The 17,492-nt window shown below is 41.2% G+C and overlaps 1 protein-coding gene across 1 annotated transcript; it reads right to left on the bottom strand.

Annotated features, from left to right (window-relative positions):
- Positions 1–6,932: 6,932 nt before the first annotated feature.
- Positions 6,933–10,292, bottom strand: LOC123811803 (sterile alpha motif domain-containing protein 9-like). The gene is given in 3 exon segments (XM_045828296.1): positions 6,933–7,210; positions 7,213–7,816; positions 7,818–10,292. Coding segments are annotated over 3 exon segments (3,273 nt in total). The 3' UTR covers positions 6,933–7,016.
- Positions 10,293–17,492: the final 7,200 nt, after the last annotated feature.

The following is a 17,492-nucleotide window of genomic DNA, read 5'->3' as shown; positions in this document are numbered from 1 at the left end:
AATGCTACAGGTTTTTTTTTACATTTTCAAATGATAATTAAGAAAAAAAAGAGGAAAGGGAGGAAGTTTGAAGAAAAGAACTAGCTAAAACTTATTGTTTTAATTTATAGTGGCCTTCTCTGAGCAGAAGTTGGATGCTAGTAGAAATACAGATGGTGAAAATGGAATGAACTGGAATTGAAGGCTAAGTTTTCCTGTAGGTAGAACACAAGTTCACCTTTGAAGAAAGATGAGGAATTTCACTTTTTTGGAAAAGCATTTCAATTGGCTCTTTGATTCTAGAAGAGTAAAGCCCAGAGTACCTTCTGAAATCGGGAGTTGAACTTCTCTGGATAATGATGTAGACCCTTGTCCTCATTGTGGGTGGGGTGACATCCCTGTAGTTTATATTCCTCTTCAGAAGAAGCATAGTTCTTTCTGGGGCCCTTAGAGGGTTGGCACCCTAGTCTGTGAGTGAAGGATTCCTGTTGAGGGGTTGTCTCATCTGGGATAGTTGAGCCAGGACCGTCCTATATCATGGCTGTTGAAACGGGGCTGAGGAGAGGGAGGCCCCTTGATAAACCGTGTATGGGAGCTGGGCCTGTAAACTCAGAGGGAAGTCATGGATAACAGGAACATGTAACAGTTTTTCTTCCTTCTCTTATAACTTTGTTTCCTCTTATGTCAAGCCTTCAGCTAAGTGTTGCTAAGTACTGTAGCCTGGTCTTAACTGAGACTCCATCCTCTTTGGGTCTCTCTCTGCTTCCGTGACTTGCGTGTCTACTTCACCAAATTAGGGAAGTTTACTTTCTTTATTTTTTTCAAGTATATCTCCAATTTCTTGCTCTTTCTTTTCTCCTTCTGGCACCTGTAGGAAGTGAATGTTGGACCTCTTGAAGTTGTCCCAGAGTCTGCGTATGTTATTCTCATGTTTTTGGATTCTTTTTCCTTCTTGGTGTATGATTGGTTGTTTGTTTGTTTTTTTTGCTTCCTTATGTTTCAAATCATTGATTTGATTCTCGGCTTCATCCACTCTACTATTGTTTCCCTGTAAATTATTCTTTATTTCAATTAGTGTATCCTTCATTTCTGACTATATCTTTTTTATGCTGTTGAGGTCCTCACTTAGTTCCTTGAACACAACCAGTGTTTTGAACTCTGCATCTGATAGATTATTTAACTCCATTTCATTTAGCTCTTTTTATGGAGTTTTGATCTGTTCTCTCATGTGGGCCATGTTTCTTTGTGTCTTCATTTTTGCAGCCCCCCTGTGTTTATTTCTATATATTAGGTAGAGCTGCTTTGACTCCATGTCTTAGTGGTGTGCCCTAATGTAGTAGGTTCCTATAGGGTCCAGTGGCACAGCCTCCCCTATCACCTAAGCTGGATACTTGAGGGTGCCCTCCATGAGGGCTGAGTATATCCATCTCCTGTAGTTGAGCCTTAGTTAATGTTGGAAGGTCAATGGGAAGGATATACATAGGCCAGTCAGTGGCAAGCCTTGGTTGTGACCACTTAACATCATCTTCTGCGCTCCGTGATGGATCAGCTGTGAAGGGGCAATGGAATGGTGCTCTGTGTGGTTCTGTAGCTGTCCACTGGGTGTGCTGGCCCTGGGGTTTCCTGGATGGTGCAGGGCAAGGTCAGACCCCATCTCTGTTTTACAAGGGGTCACCCTTCCTGAGCTATAAAGCAATTTGAGATGGCTGCTACTTGTGTTGGGCTTGGAGATTTCCAGGCAGAGCCAAGGTGTGAATATAGGTTGACTGCTGCTAGTATCAGTCCTGGGGCTCACTAAGACCACCTGTTGCTAGTTTGATAGGATTTTAAAACTTGCGAAACATGAGCCAAGACCAGCCATTCATGTGGAAAAGTATCTTGCTCGGGCCTGTAAGTTGGGTGGGGCAGAGTCTCTGGGGATCTGCAAGGCAGGTCAAACAGCATTAGCCAGGTTGATGAAGTCTCATATATGGGATCAGCTTGCTGGTTCTGTATGGTGAAGGTTTAGAAAAGGGACAGTGGCCTCTTCTCACCTTGATGCCAGACATTTCAGTTTCTCCCTGTATACCATGGTGCCCTTCAAGCTACTGCCCCAGTGCTGGAGCTCAGAGGTAGTGAGTCTGGGTAAGAGAGTCTGTGTGGGAGTTCTTTAAGATAAACTGCTTGGGGCTACATTAGTGACCCCGCTACATTACCCCTGCTGGTGCTTGCAGCCAGAAGTAGTGGGGACTTTGTTTCTGGCACTAGAACCCTGGGATGGTGGAGCAGGGGAGACTGGTGTGGGGCTGGGATTCTTTGCTTCTGCAATATTTTTATATACCACTCATGGTTGTGTTACTGGCCCATTCTCATCTGTGCCCCTCCTACCAGTCTGAATGGTTGTGGTTTCTTTAATTTTGAAGTTGTCAAACTTCTATTCAATTTGATTTCTTTTTAAAAAATATTTTATTTGTTTGTTTATTTATTTATTTTAGAGAGGGGAAGGGAGGGAGAAAGAGAGAGAAAGAAACATCAGTGTGTGGTTGCCTCTCACATGCCCCCTACTGGGGACCTGGCCCACAACCCAGGAATGTGTCCTGACTGGGAATCAAACTGGCAACCTTTTGATTCACAGGCTGGCATTCAACCACTGAGGGGTCAGTTTGATTTCTGAAGGTTCTGAGTGGTGGTTGTCTATATTTTAGTCATAATTTTGATGTGGTTGTGCAGAAAGGTGAACCATGTCTACCAACATTATAATCTTGACTAGAAGTCCCCAGATTGTTTGCAGCAGTAATTATAAAAAGCCTTCTAAGCATTTCTAATGTACAGCCAGGGCAAGAACATCTGGAATAAAATTAATGAACTCTTCCTCTTCCCCTTTCATCCTCTTGTCTTCTTCATTTTCAAACAATTCAGTCCTACAACCACTGGATGGGCAGGAAAAGGTAGATGTCTGGTGGAAGAGAAGGAAAGTCTCCATGGCCCAGACCAGTAAGTCAGCGCCCAGGAAGGTGGCCCCTCAGAGGGGTGATCTCGGGTGAGGAGTCAGAAGCTGGACAGCGTGAAAATAGTATCCACCTGCATGGGTGACGCAGGGTGGGGAGTCAGAGCCAGAGGTGGGTGAGGAGGCTATACAAGCAAGGTGGCAGCCCAGCATGGGGTGACAGAGCTCAAGCACAATGAGCAAGGTGTCTCTAAATGGAGGGCTGGCCTGGTGTGGGAAATCAGAGCCCAAGCAGAATAAGAAAGTGTCTATCTGGGAGAGTAGCCTGAAATGAAGAGTGTCCATACAGAAGTTCACTGACAAGGTTAAATGGGCAATTAAGATTTTATTCAATGCGACTTCCAGCAAGATGGAGGCATAGGTGGACACACCGTACTTCCACGCACAACCAAGATTATAACAACAACAATTTAGAGCTAGAATAACACCTAGAACTGATAGAGAATTTATCTGAGTGGAAGTCGGACAGCTAAGAAGTTGAAGTAGACCCATTCATCCAGACCGGTAGGAGGGGCTGAGAGGAGGAGCGGGCTCGGGTTCCATCTCACGCAGCTCACGGAGATCGGGGAGAACTGGGTGCATAACGCAACCGGGAGCGCGTAAACCTTCCAGGACGCAACGGTGGACCCTGAGTACGCAAGTGGCGGCAGGCGGACCCAGTGAGGTGGCATTGTGGACCAGGGCAGAGCGCGCAACACAGGATCCCAGAGAAGGGACTGGGATCCCAGGAGAATGGAGCTATCACCATTGTTCCCCCGCGCCCCCACATACAATGTCACAATCTAGCGACTGGGGTGCCCAGTCCAGGTGAACACCTAAGGCTCCATCCCTCACCATAACAAGAGTGACCAGACTGGAAAAAAAAAAAAAGGAGAGAGAGAGAGACATGTCTCCAACAGAAGAACAGATCAGTGCCCCAGGACTCAACCTTTTGAGCGACCAAGAAATAGCCAATCTATCAGATGCACAGTCACTGGTGATCAGGAAGCTCATGGAATTGGTTGATTTTGGGCGCAAATTACATGAAAAAATGCAGGTTACCATAAAAGAGATGAAGGAAGATGCACGGAGAACCAATAGTGAAGGGAAGGAAGCTGGGACTCAAAACAATGGAGTGGACCAAAAGGAAGAAAAAAACAACCAAGCAGGAAAGAATGAAGAAATAAGAATTCAAAAAAACCAGGAGAAGCTTAGGAACCTCCAGGACATCTTTAAATGTTCCAACATCCAAATTATAGGGGTACCAGAAGGGGAAGAGGAAAAGCAACAGATTGAGCACATATTTGAACAAATAATAAAGAAGAACTTCCCCACTCTGGCAAAGGAAATAGACTTCCAAGAAATCCAGGAAGCTCAGAGAGCCCCAAAGAAATTGGACCCAAGAAGAAACACACCAAGGCACATCATAATTACATTAGCCAAGGTAAAAATGAAGGACAGAATCCTAGAAGCAGCAAGAGATAAGGGGACAGTCACCTACAAAGGAGTTCCCATCGGACCGTCAGCTGATTTCTCCAAAGAGACCTTACAGGCAAGAAGGGGCTGGAAAGAAATATTCCAAGAAATGAAAGACAAGGACCTACATCCCAGATTGCTCTATCCAGAAAAGCTCTCATTTAGAATGGAAGGGCAGATAAAGTGCTTCCAAGATAAGGTCAAGTTAAAGGAGTTCATCATCACCAAGCCCTTATTATATGAAATGTTAAAGGGACTTATCTAAGAAAAGAAGATAAAGAAAAAACATGTATAGTAAAAGGACAGCAAACTCACAATTATTAACAACCACACCTAAAGCAAAACCAAAAGAAACTAAGCAAACAACTAGAACAGGAACAGAACCACAGAAATGGAGATCACATGGAGGGTTAGCAACAGGGGAGTGGGAGGAGGAGAGAGGGGGAAAAGGTACAGAGAATAAGTAGCATAGATTGTAGGTTGAAAATAGATAGGGGGAGGGTAATAATAGTATGAGAAATGTAAAAGCTAAAGAAATTATGACACATGGACATGACTAAAGGGGGGATATGGGTGGGAGAGGGTGTACAGGGTGGAGGGGAGTGAAGGGTGGAAAATGGGACAACTGTAATAGCATAATCAATAAAATATATTAAAAATACATTTTTTAAAACAAAAAAAGATTATATTCAATGCTATTGCAAAGGAGGGGAGAGAGATTGAACTCAATTGTACTGAAGCAAAAGGTGGAAAGGTTTTAAAGCCCTGGGGTGAGCTAATGGGAAAATACTGAACTACCAGGGGAAGGTTGGTCAGTGGGAAGTGAGGGGCATGTTAACCCCTGAGTTTGCAAATGTTTTTCTGTGTCATTAGGCCATCTGGGTTTGCTAGTCAGAACCCATCTAAGTTAGGCTTCCACCTTCCCTCAGAGACTGGGAGGCCCTGCCTCCAGGGAGCCGGCAGACTCAGCATCGGCCTTCCTCCTGTTGTGGCATGCCAGGCTGCTGGGTTCCGGAGCAACCTCCCCCTATAGCCCTTCCCTTCTCTGGGGAAGGCAGGCTCTCGCACCCCCAGGTGCCTTCAATTTTCAATCCCACCATCTTCGGTGCTGCTTGGTCCCTCCTGGGGGGCCCATGGGAGAGTGTGGGCTCTCATGCTCCTTTTGGGGATCCTCCCCTGCTCCCAGTGATCTGGTCAGATCCCCTCTGTTACATGATGGCTTCAGATTTGTCCTTCAGGTAGAAAGAAATGTCATCAGGTGAGAGTGATGGGGGTCGAAGTTGTTAGGGGGTGGGAAGCAGAGAATTATGAATATGCTTATTCAGAGAGGGAGACAAAGCTTAATAAGGAACTATAGACACTGGGCAGTGTGCACTGTGTATTTGAACTTCTAAGCTTCAGGACTTGGTAAAAGTTCTAAATATTAAATGGATATACTTTTAAAGGTATGTATAGGAAAAAATAAACAATGGAAAACAGAGGTTGTGTTTGGATGGTATGATCCCCCCACCCCCCGTTTTGTATGCTTAGTACACCTTAAGATTCAAAATGAACTCATTACATTCATAATGGAAAAAGTAATTTTTAATTTTCAAAAGATAATGAAATAAATGGTGATCCAGCACAAAGAAGAATTTGGGGGCACTATATTACTTTGCTAGAGCTAACTAGTACCACAGACTTGCTGGCTTAAAAGTCAGAAATTTATTTCCTCACAATTCTAGAGGCTACAAGTCTGAGATGAAGGTGTGGCAAGGCTGCTTCTTCTGAGGCCTCTCTCCTTGGTTTGTAGAGGGCATGTTCCCCCTGTGCCTTCACTGGGTCTTTCTGTGTGTGTCTGTGTTCTAATCTCCTCTTCCTACAAGGACACTGATCATGTTAGATTAGGGTGCCCCCTGGAGCTCACCTTACCTTAAAAAATCCTGTCTCCCAATACAGTTACATGCTGAAGTACTGAGGATTAGGATACCAACAAAGAATTTTGAGGGACACAATTCAGCCCACCACAGGCACTTATATCTCACTGAGATTTTAATTGCCTCTTGGTATTTCTGATTTCTTTTGTCTGCAGATTTTCCCCCACCCCACTCCCTGGCTGGTTGCTTATTCTTGTGACTTAAAATTTTGTCTGGTGAACAGTTTCTAAGCAATTGATCAAATTTATTGATAATTTTTGAGATGTCAATTTTTAAGAATGTTACACTCTTTCACATTCAAAGAAATATGCTCTCAAGTGAAAGAGAAACTTCCTTCTCTCTGCTTTCCTCATTTCACTTTTGCCCTGCAGGTCTCCCAGAGTCCCAGCATCGAGCATCGGGAGACAGAAAACTTTACAACTCATGGCTTAATTTTTAAATACGAATCTTTACAGTGTCTGCTATCCATCAGAAGAGGAATAAGAAATGAAGGTTAAGAGCAACTGTTCCAAGTTTTTGATATAAAAAGAGAAAGTTTTTAGGAAAATCCTGATAAGTTGCTGAATCAAACTTTATTTTTATTCCTGTAAGGGGAAGCCATTTTTTATAGTCCAGCTATACTTTTAAATAAATACATGTGTTTGTACACAAACCATTATTTGTAAAAATACGAAAATCAATTAGAAATAGAAATGGAGAAAAGACATATCAATATATGTGACTGAGGCCAACTTGTTTAGTGTACTTAGGGAAATGAGAGTGTTTGCCCAATACAGAGTAGTGTCAAAGTCTTTCTCCTTAATGTAGAAATGTCTTTTTAGGTCCTGACAAATGTATTCGTTTTGGGGGAACAGAACACTTCCTTGTTTCAAGACTTTTCAACTTCATCATTCTCTAAAGCTTCAATTAATGGAGAAAACAAAGTGTCTGTTTTGTCTCCATACTCTTTGCACTGGCTTGTAAGCAGGAGGGTTTGCAAATAATGTTTGAATTTGTCTTTTCCTATTCCAGAATCATAGAATAAATTCTCTTTTAATGACAATGCAATTTGACACTCATTCAAGTGGTAGTTGCTTTCCAGCTCTTTGAGACAACAACTGGCAACTACAGGGTGAATGATGCGCACACCTGCATATCCGCAATATTCAGCAACTTCTGTGTTGATTAGAAGTGTCGAATAGGTTCCCATCTTGTCCTCTATGCTTTCAGGTTTCCAGGGAGTACGAGTGCATGTGATTCCCAAAAATGTTTCACAGTGTGACACTGAAATTGTAAAATCAGTTAAATAAGTGTTGAATAGAGTCAGGAAAGAAAAGAGTTGTGCTTCCTTGCTGTTGATATTCTGTCCTTTTAGGATATTCTTGACTACATTTTCTACGTATGATTTATCAAAATTTTCTTTCATGATCATGAAGGAATAAAAGTTTTCACAGTTCTTATGTTGCTTTTCAATTTCCTCCAGTTTGGCCTCAAAAGCTCTTTTGTTCCTTGGCAGAAAGCTGGTGTTTTAGTGCAATACTGTCTGCTAGTTTTGCACTTTGATCAGGATTCTGGGATCTCATGCAGTTTAAGATAATTACCAATGTTTTTTCATATCTCAAGCCATTTGCCACCAAAATGGAATGGATCCTATCCTGTAGAATGCAGACATTTTCCTGTTCTTCAAAGTCATCCACCAGGAGAAGTACAGGAATGTAGTCCTGAGGGCTGGTAGCCTTGTAGGTAATCAACTTGAACACTTGTTCTGCAGTTTCGGCAAAATCAGTTCCTTTGTTTTTTAACATGGCACACCTGAACTTTTTCTTTAGGTCCCAGAGGACATTCATGGCCAATGTAGTACCCCCACAGCCTGGATGATGGTACAGATTGATAATTTTTGCAAATGTTGGTTTAGGAGACTCTGCCCAACACTCTATCAGATCTTTAAGGTTTTCATAATTGTCTCTTTTGACAAGGGCTGAAGAATAGTTTTCAGAAGAAAAATAGAAGTTCCACCAGGACACTTTGCCACCTTGATAAAACTGCTCTTCTTTTGTTTTCTTAAGTTCTTGGAACTTAAATTTGTTTTTATCAGTACCTGTGTCTTTACACTCATTTTCACAGAGAATTTCCAGTGTGGTCAAGATATCCTCTACTTTTTTGTCTAAGATAATGGAAGAAGATCCACGGGATGGTAGGAACCGTCTTGATGACTGAGTGACTGGTTTCAGTTTAAGGATAGTACTGTTTATCAATTCTAAATTTAAAGTGGAAACATTGTGGTCTGCTAATTCATCTGCAATTGTCAACCTGGCTTGTAGTAGATCTTTCCATCGTTGATGAATCTGTGAGTTTACACAGATACACAATATACTTTCCATTCCTTTGAGAGCTTGGTAGAAAGCAGAGAAGGTTTCAAGGAGTGGGTCTCCTGGGCTTTGCACTGGAGAGAGCAATAGAAACACTACCAGAAATTTCCCTTTTGTCATGACATTTTCATCTGTGAGAAATAAAATCAGTTGCCTGACTCGAGAAGCTCTTTTTCTCTGCCATAAATGTGGTTCTAGAGGCTTAAACCTCTCTTCTTTCAAGTCTGATCTGCCATTGCAGAAGATCCAGCTGGGCTGATCATAAAGATTCAGACGAGATTTTTTCTCCATTATGGTCACTGTCTTTTCCTCATATTGACTTGGAAAGTGAAGATTTTCCAACTGGATTTTTTGGTAAGCTTTGGCTACTTCCTTGCACTCAAATTCAGGATCAAAGTCCAACACAGCAAACCATTTAATTTCCCTTAGGAAATCTAAGTTCTTTGTTTGGTTTGGATGGCATTTATTTGTTACGAGAATATACTGCTTGTAGTATGAATTATCCAGTGACTCTCGGTTTCCTATGAGAAGTTTAACCAGCTTTTGTCCTTCACTCTCCTTCTTATTTGCCTTTGCCTCATACTTTTCTTCAGCCTCTTTTCTAGACAGTGCTAGTGACTTTAACTTTTTAAAAAATGCTTTGAATTCCACATCCCATCGCTTGACATTGGCCCGGATATCCTTAGAACTAGCCCCTTCTCTCACAAACAATGAATGGTCTTTACTTTGTTTCCATGTTTCATTTTCATGGGTTTGCATCATAATGTAGAAATACTTTTCTTTACATACAGAGTGTTTTGGAATAACATCTACCTCAATGACAAATCTGTCAGATGGTGTACTGTCCTGCAGGAGAACTTCCACAAACCTTGGCTCCCGAATGCACTTCCTGGCTTCATTGATCTCACTATCTTCAAAATATTTTGCGATCATTTGATTGAAGTGGTCAATGAAGGCAGCTTTACTGGTGACTTTCACGCCAACAATTTCTCCATGGGGTTTGTCCTTGACCCCAAAATGGATAGTGCCATTGGTGCGTGAATTCATACAAGCTGATGCGAATCGGAAGACTTCATTGCTAAATTTCATCCTAATGTCCTTTTCTGTGGCCGTGTCTGTGTGTGTGAGGGCTTTGTACTCATGAATGGGGTCTATGAGATTGCCTGGTCCTGTTTCAGGTGGTAGGAGGTAATGTTCTATGTACCGATGGCTGCTCTGGGGCTGATCAAAAGGATGTGGCATGCAAGTCAGCTGTTCAGGTTTTAGCTTAGTATTTTTTCTGTCTTCAGTGGTTGCTGCTTCATTTAATGCATTTTCTTTCATAAGAACTGATTCTTGTTCTTTGGTATCTCTGGTCTTGCTGAGATTATGATCACTATTGGATGACACTGATTTTCCCTGTTCTTTTGTCTGTTGTACCTTTTTATAGTATTCTTTTATGCAGGGTTTTCTATGATCTAATTGTCCAGAATTGTGGCTGTGATTTTCAAGGAGAATATGATTCCATTTGTCATGTGCTCGTATTATCAGAAGTGCTCCATCCCATTGTTTCAGGTTCTCTTTGTTCCAGTCTTTGGTCATTTCAGGTAGATTTCCTCTTTCACCCATATTAGAGCTGCAACCTCCTTCCTTGGAAAAGTAATACAGGAAGTATTTTAGTGCGGTACTTTATCATTGAAGTCACAGAATCAATTATACATGTAAAATTTCACATAAACAACATATATAAATATTGTTCAAGGTTCATTCTTATACTGCTTGGTACTTATTTTAATTGTTTTATATTCCAATTAGTGCTCTTGTTTCCTCAATGATTATAATGTGATTACAAAATAAGCAGCAGCTGCCTACTTGTGTGACACACCCCTGTATCCTTATTTTTCCCTTTTAAGCTTAATATGGTGAAAGGTTTTTTGTCATTTTTTTTTGTAGGGTAAAACCAGAATCTTAAGTAATAGAGAAATTGGTTCCCAAAGCTGAACATTGCACATAAACTTTAAAATATGAAACAGGTTAAGTGGAGGTGGTTTGGAGAAGAGTAAACTTCATTCACACTAGGAATCTGGTCATTTTTCTTACACAGTAACAAGGCTGTTGGTAAACTCATCACCTGTTTTTCCTTGGAACCCAAGCTGTTAGGTCAACCAAGGATGGAGCTTTGGGGAATGTGGTAGCAAAATGTTTTATAATTGATTTGGCTGTCTACAAAAACTACAAAACCAACCACAAAAACTAGCCAGCCAAATCGATTATTGGTGTTCAGAGGTTCTCTAGAGTTAGCCAAAGTTTGAAGTTGCTTGGTCTGCCTGAAATGATATAAGGAAAATAGTATGAGTTTTAACTTTGTTAAAACCATTGTAGCCTAAATTATTGATATGAAACTAATGACGGTTCTACAGTTATGCATTTTTTTAAATTACAAAAGCTGAGTATTCTTGAACACCCTAGATTAGGGGTCCTCAACCCTGGCTCAACATTAGAATTGCAGTGATCCCTCACCTAATGCGGGAGTTACATTCCAGAGATCCCTGTGATAGGTGAAAATCCGTGAAGTACTGGCGTTATATTTATTTTATTACTTATATGTATTTTTAGGCTTTATAAACCCTTCCTACACTCCTATAAACCTTTCCCACTCTCTTATTAACCTTTCCCACACTCTTACAAACACTTCATATGCTCTTACATATTTTCTACACTCTTAAACCTATGTAATTTTAACAACATATGAAATTCTATATGGGTACTCACCAGTGAAGTATACAGTTGTCCCCCGCTATATCGAGGTTCACTGATTGTGGCTTCACTGTATCGCATGTACAGTGAACAGTGATACAGTGAAGCCGCAGTCAGTGAACTGCATCGATATAGTGAAGGACGACTGTATTGGAGACTCCACCTTTAGAGAGGCTGATTAATTTGTAGAGAGAGTGGAGTGGAGTCCAGGCCTTAGTACTTTTAAAAAATTTTCTGGAGTATTCTGTTGTACAGATAAGGTTGGGAGCAGTTCTCAAAATGTAGTCTTTGGATTAGCAAAAAGCCTCAGCCTCATTTGGAAGCTTGCTAGAAATGAAATTTTCAGGCTCCAACCCTGACCTACTGCTCCAACCCCCAAATCTGAATTAATAAGATGAATCAATAATGTTGTTTAAGTAAGGGAAAACAAAGTATTATAAGTATTATAAACAAAAGTATTATAAGGATAGACTAAAGGCATTAAAGATCATGCAAACAAATAGTATATAAAGGAGAAAATATAAACATTTAAAAGGCTTTAAGTTTTTATGTGAAAGATTTAGGAGACTAGGTTTTTAAAATATTTAATGTATAACACAGGTGGCAAGCACAAGTCCTGCGGGCCAAATCTGGCCCTCCACCTTGTTTTATCCTGCTTGGCACCTTGTTTCTACCTGGCAGCAGCACCAAGCTCCTTGCTTGGTTAAGCAGTAGTTACATTTATACAGTCCTAAAATTACATTTGGCTCTCTGAAAGTAACAGCAAGGCTGATGTAGATCCTGGTGAAAATGAGTTTGACACCCCTAACAAGTCACAAAACCTAGCCAGATTGAAAATTTGACCTATCTGTGTTTGGGACTACTCATAAAAGCTTCCTGGTGAGGTCTCCTGGAGGTCAAATGTGAACAGTGAGCTAAACTGAGGCCTCAGTCTGCAGTCCTATGACTGGCCAGAGAAGAAACCCATGCTCGTCATTTTTGGTGTGAGTATCATAAGCCTACCCAAATCCTTTACCCCTTTTATAGGTGCACATCCACTGGGCATAGGAGCTGCTACTTGCCTTGATGAAACTTGTCTCGGTGCCTTAGTGTCTTGAATCACGTTAGTCACTCTGACTTCAGTCCATAGGGCACACCTAGTGCTGAGCCAGGTAGCAGAACTTTGAGCAACTGGAAACAATGAACATTATAAACATATTTCAGATGATCAATCCTGTATACATACAGTGTAGATGGAAGAGGTGTTAGAGGTCCACAAAAATTGGTGCATATATTGTTACCAGAGATAAGTATTATTTTATCTTGAATTGTGTATTTGTTCATTTATTCAACAAAAATTTAATTTTTATTTTTACATATATTTTTTATTGATTATGCCATTATAGTTGTCCCAATTTTCCCCCTTTGTCCCCCTCCACCCAACACCCCCATTTCTTCTGGCAATTCTCTTTCCTTAGATCATGTCTATGGGTTATCCCTGAACCTTTAACCCCATTCTGCCCTTTCCCCCTCCCAACTAGTAACCATCCAAATGATCTCCATATCATTGATTCTGTTACTGTTCTGCTTGTTTGCTTATTTTGTTTTTTAGACTCAATTGTTGAAAGTTGTGAATTTATTGCCATTTTAATGTTCATAGTTTTGATCTTTTTTCTTAAGTGCCTTTTCTTTAAGAGGGGATGCCTAAGAATCCTGCAATTTCTTCTGTCTCCCTAACCCCCAGTAGCTTTTGTAGCCAGAAGTTATGGGGACTTCTCTTCCTGGCGCTGGAACCCTGGACTGGGTGGTCTGGTGTGGGGCTGGATCCCTTGCTCCTGATATTGATCCTGATATGTTTCCACCACATGTGTTTGTGGGACCAGCCCACTCTGGTTCTCTGAGGTTCCCTATCTCTTCCCCTCTACCCATCTGATGAAGGTGACTTCTTCAGTTCCTTGGTTGTCAGACTTCCATACAGCTTGATTTTCTGATGATTCTGGGTGATAGTTGTTTTGTAATTTAGTTGTATTTTTCACTGTGGTTGTGCAAGGAGGCGAGCCATGGTTACTTACGCTTCCATCTTGGCTGGAAGTCCAATAAATGTTTACTTAGCACCTATTATGTACCAAATATTTATAGTGCACCTATTATACCTAATATTTATTGAGTACCTGTGAGGCATCACACTCAAGACAAATAGATGATAACAAGAAGAAATGTTGAAATTCCTTCATAGCACTTATAGTCCTTTGGAGGGAAAAGCCACACACATGCACACACACACTCAAAAGACTTCATCACAATGAAAAGTTATGATAAGTACTTTGTGTAAGACACAATAAAGGCCAGAGGACTGGGACCTGTGAGTAGGAGGGGAGTATCACTTGGAGCACAGTGGGGACATTGTACAGGTGAAGTTAAAGGAGGGCTGCTAGAGTAGGGTGTGAGGCAGGTTGGGGGAGAAAGTGAGGGGACAAAATTAGGGCATAAGGCATAGTATCATAGACTACCAAAGGTCTCCTGGTGGGTGTAAGGAGTATTGGTGAGGTGGTGCTCCAACTACAGGCAGTAGTACCTGCTCCTGCCAAAGAGAATTCTGAGCAGAGGGCATCTCAGACCAGTAGATGTCTCCTTGACCCTGGGATGCTGGGAGGCTCATCCCTGATCCTCCTGTCTCCCCTGCAGTGTCTCTGTCACCTCAGGCAAGACTGAAGGGAAGGGCTCTGCCTCATCTGTTTATAAGCACTATATGGAGCCAGTAGTATAAGCAGTTATTAGTAAACTGATTCCTAATGAAAGATTTTTGAAGTTACTGGAAGATAAGTGGAATAAAAAAATAGACTACCATGTCATTTTAAACTTTAGTGTTCAAATATTTCACCTTTGAGAATTTGCTGAATATTTGCTTTTTATACATTTTAATATATTGGGCTGGCCAAAAAAGTTCATTTAGTTATTTCTATAAAATAAAAGACACATTTTTCATTTTCACCAATAACTTAATTAATTTGGGTATTTTGATTACGTCAGCTGTCTCCTGAATGATATAATGTTGACTGTTCTCAATTAATGTCTTGATTTGATTACTACCAGCTTTAACTGGTCTACCCAACCATGGAGCATCATCCAGTGAGACATCTCCAGCATGAAACTTCACAAACCACATTTGACACATTCACTTAGTCACAGCACCTTCTCCATAGACTGCACAAATCTTCTTTTGCATTTCAGTTGTGTTTTTACCTTTCTTGAAATATAAAGCATAATATGTCAAAAATGTTGCTTATTTTCTTCCATCTTCAATATGAAAATGGCCACACAAAAACTTATCAATTTTGATAAGTTTTTTAAAATGCATGCTGTCACAACATTCTTACAAAGTTGTCTGAGTGAAGTTAAAGATAACTGGGCACTACTAGAGCCATGTTACCAAAAAAACCCCAAACGAACTTTTTGGCCAGTGCAGCATTTTGACTTCCATCTGTAGACAGCTGAAGGGAGGAGGCACTCATGCCCTCAGACACTATTCCTGTCATGATTCGTGGTGGCTCAGTAGACATGTAGATGATCATTTCAGTATGTTGGACTTTCACCTCGTTGTCTGCTTCTCATCTAATGATCTTGACCTCCACCCATCTCCACGTTCATGGTCACATTATTGACCTTACCATGACTGTTACTAATTGATTTGTGTGAACCTTCCACCCCCTAAAATTCATGTGTTGAAGTTCTAGTGTCAGTACCTCAGAATGTGTGCTTGTTTGGAGATAGGCCTGGTGCAGATGTAACTAGGTAACCTGACACCATTAGAGTGGGCCCTGACTCAATGTGACTGGTATCATTATGAAAAAGGACAATCTGGACCCAGAGGCACATACATAAGGATAACACCATGTGAACATGAAGCCAGAGATTGCGGTGGTGCCTCTATAAGCCAAGGAATGGCAGAGATTGCTAACAAGCCACCAGAAGCTAGGGGAGAGGCATTGAGCACATTTTTCCTCACAGCCCTCAGAGAGAACCAACTAATTCCCAGATCTTGAAGACATCCAGCCTCCAGAACTGTGAAACAATATATTTTAGTTCTTTAAGCTACTCAGTTTGTTATACTTTGTTACAGCAGTCCTAAGAGACTAATAGAATCACCAATAGGTATGAGGTTTCCATCATCTCGGATTCAAACATTGAACTACCGTCTCCTCCCCTTACACTCACTAGCCTTACACTCACTACCATTAGTGCTCACACTCGAACGTGTCTTTTTCACCTAGACCTTTAACCCATTGATCCTATTACTTTCTCACTCTTCCTCACCCCCATCATGTCCTCACACCCCCTCCCATCCAAATGTATTTTCAACATAGCAGCCAACACGATCCTGTATAAATTGAAGTGTAATCACATCACTCTGCCCCAGACCTTCCAATGACTTCTCATCGCATTTTGAGTAAAAGCCAAGTCTTTATATGAGATCCTACATGATATAAACATTCCACAGTTTTTTATTGTTATCTTCATGACCTCCACCCACTCCACTCACTCCACTCCAGCTACCAGGTTGTCTTGCTGTCCCCACACATGCCAGGCTGTTGCTGTGTCAGGCCTTTGTAGTAGCCATTCCTTTACCCATTTTGCCCACCCACATCCCCCCTGCCTTTGGCAATCATCAATCTGTTCTCTATGAATTTGTCTTTTTTTTTTTTTTAGATTCCATGTATAAGTGAGATCATACAGTATATGCCTTTCCATGTCTGACTTATTTCACTTAGCATAGTGTCCTCAAGGTCTACCCATGCTGTCACAAATGACAGGATTTCTTTCTTTCTCATGGTTAAATAATATTCCATCATGTGTATATGCCATGTTTTCTTTATCCATTCATCCCTCAGTGGATATTAGGTGCTTTCTGTGTCTTGGCTGTTGTCAATAATCTTGCAGTGGCTCTGGCTGATGTGACTCAGTTAGTTGGAGTGTTGTCCCACAAACTGAAATGTTGCAGGTTTGATTTCTGGTCAAGGCACATGCTTGGGTTGCAGGTTCAATACCCAGCTGTGGTATGAGCAAGCGGCAACCAATCAATGTTCCTCTCCCTCTAGTTCCCCTCTGATCCCCCTCTTTCTAGATTCAGTAAAAGAAAACAAATTTAATGCTGCAATAACATAGGGGTTCTGATATCTTTTTGAGAGTGTTTTTGTTTTCTTTACATAAATACCCAGAAGTGGAATTGCTAGTTCATATGGTAGTTCCACTTTTAAATTTTGAGGAACCTTCCCACTGTTTTCCATTGGTGACTGCACCAATTTAAATTCCAACCAACAGTGCCCAAGGGTTCCTTTTTCTCCAGATCCTCACCAATACTTGTTATTTCTTGTCTTTTTGATAATAGCTATTCTAATAGGTGTGAGATGATATCTCATTGTGGTTTTGAAATTTATTTATTTTGTCATCCATTACACCAGCACAAGTCCAGTTTCCAGTCAGGTGGTCATAATGAGTGAGAAAGGAGTTTAATTTTTTTTAAAGAAGTTATTAGACCTAAGTTCTTCATTCATCAGGCACATTACAGCAACCTGAGCCCCAGATTCCTAACATCCCTTCTTAGCTTTTACTGTCTCACTTACAGTCCCTGAATGAACATGTTTCTCATACAGAGCTTTCTATCCTAGGTCCTCAGTGAACTAGACATCTAGGGGTCTCAGGATCACCCTCTGCTACGTTAACTCCTCTTGCTACTCTGTGCAATAGACTCTCCTCTGGGGGTGTTCTTATCACTCTCCACAGACTTATTCTGTTTACATCTGAAGCAGTATCTTATCTTAGCCAAAGCACTCCAGCATCCTACATGAAACAACACATGAAGGATTTCCTGCTTATTGGTTGCTACATGCCCAGAGACTCTGTGTGTGTGTGTGTGTGTGTGTGTGTGTGTGTGTGTGTGTGAGAGAGAGAGAGAGAGAGAGAGAGAGAGAGAGAGAGAGAGTTGTGGAGATGGTGGATGGGTGACTTGCCTGTGCCCTTACAGGGAGACAGTTTTCTGTCTTTATTTTCTTTATTGTTTGAATTCTGCTGGGAACACTCCTGGGAGATTAAAGC

The sequence above is a fragment of the Phyllostomus hastatus genome, unplaced genomic scaffold (assembly GCF_019186645.2).
Source record: "Phyllostomus hastatus isolate PE091 unplaced genomic scaffold, TTU_PhHast_1.1 phas_scaffold_78, whole genome shotgun sequence".
NCBI lineage: Eukaryota > Metazoa > Chordata > Mammalia > Chiroptera > Phyllostomidae > Phyllostomus > Phyllostomus hastatus.
The sequence above is the reverse complement of the archived record's forward strand: the minus strand, read 5'-3'. Positions and strand labels throughout refer to the sequence as shown.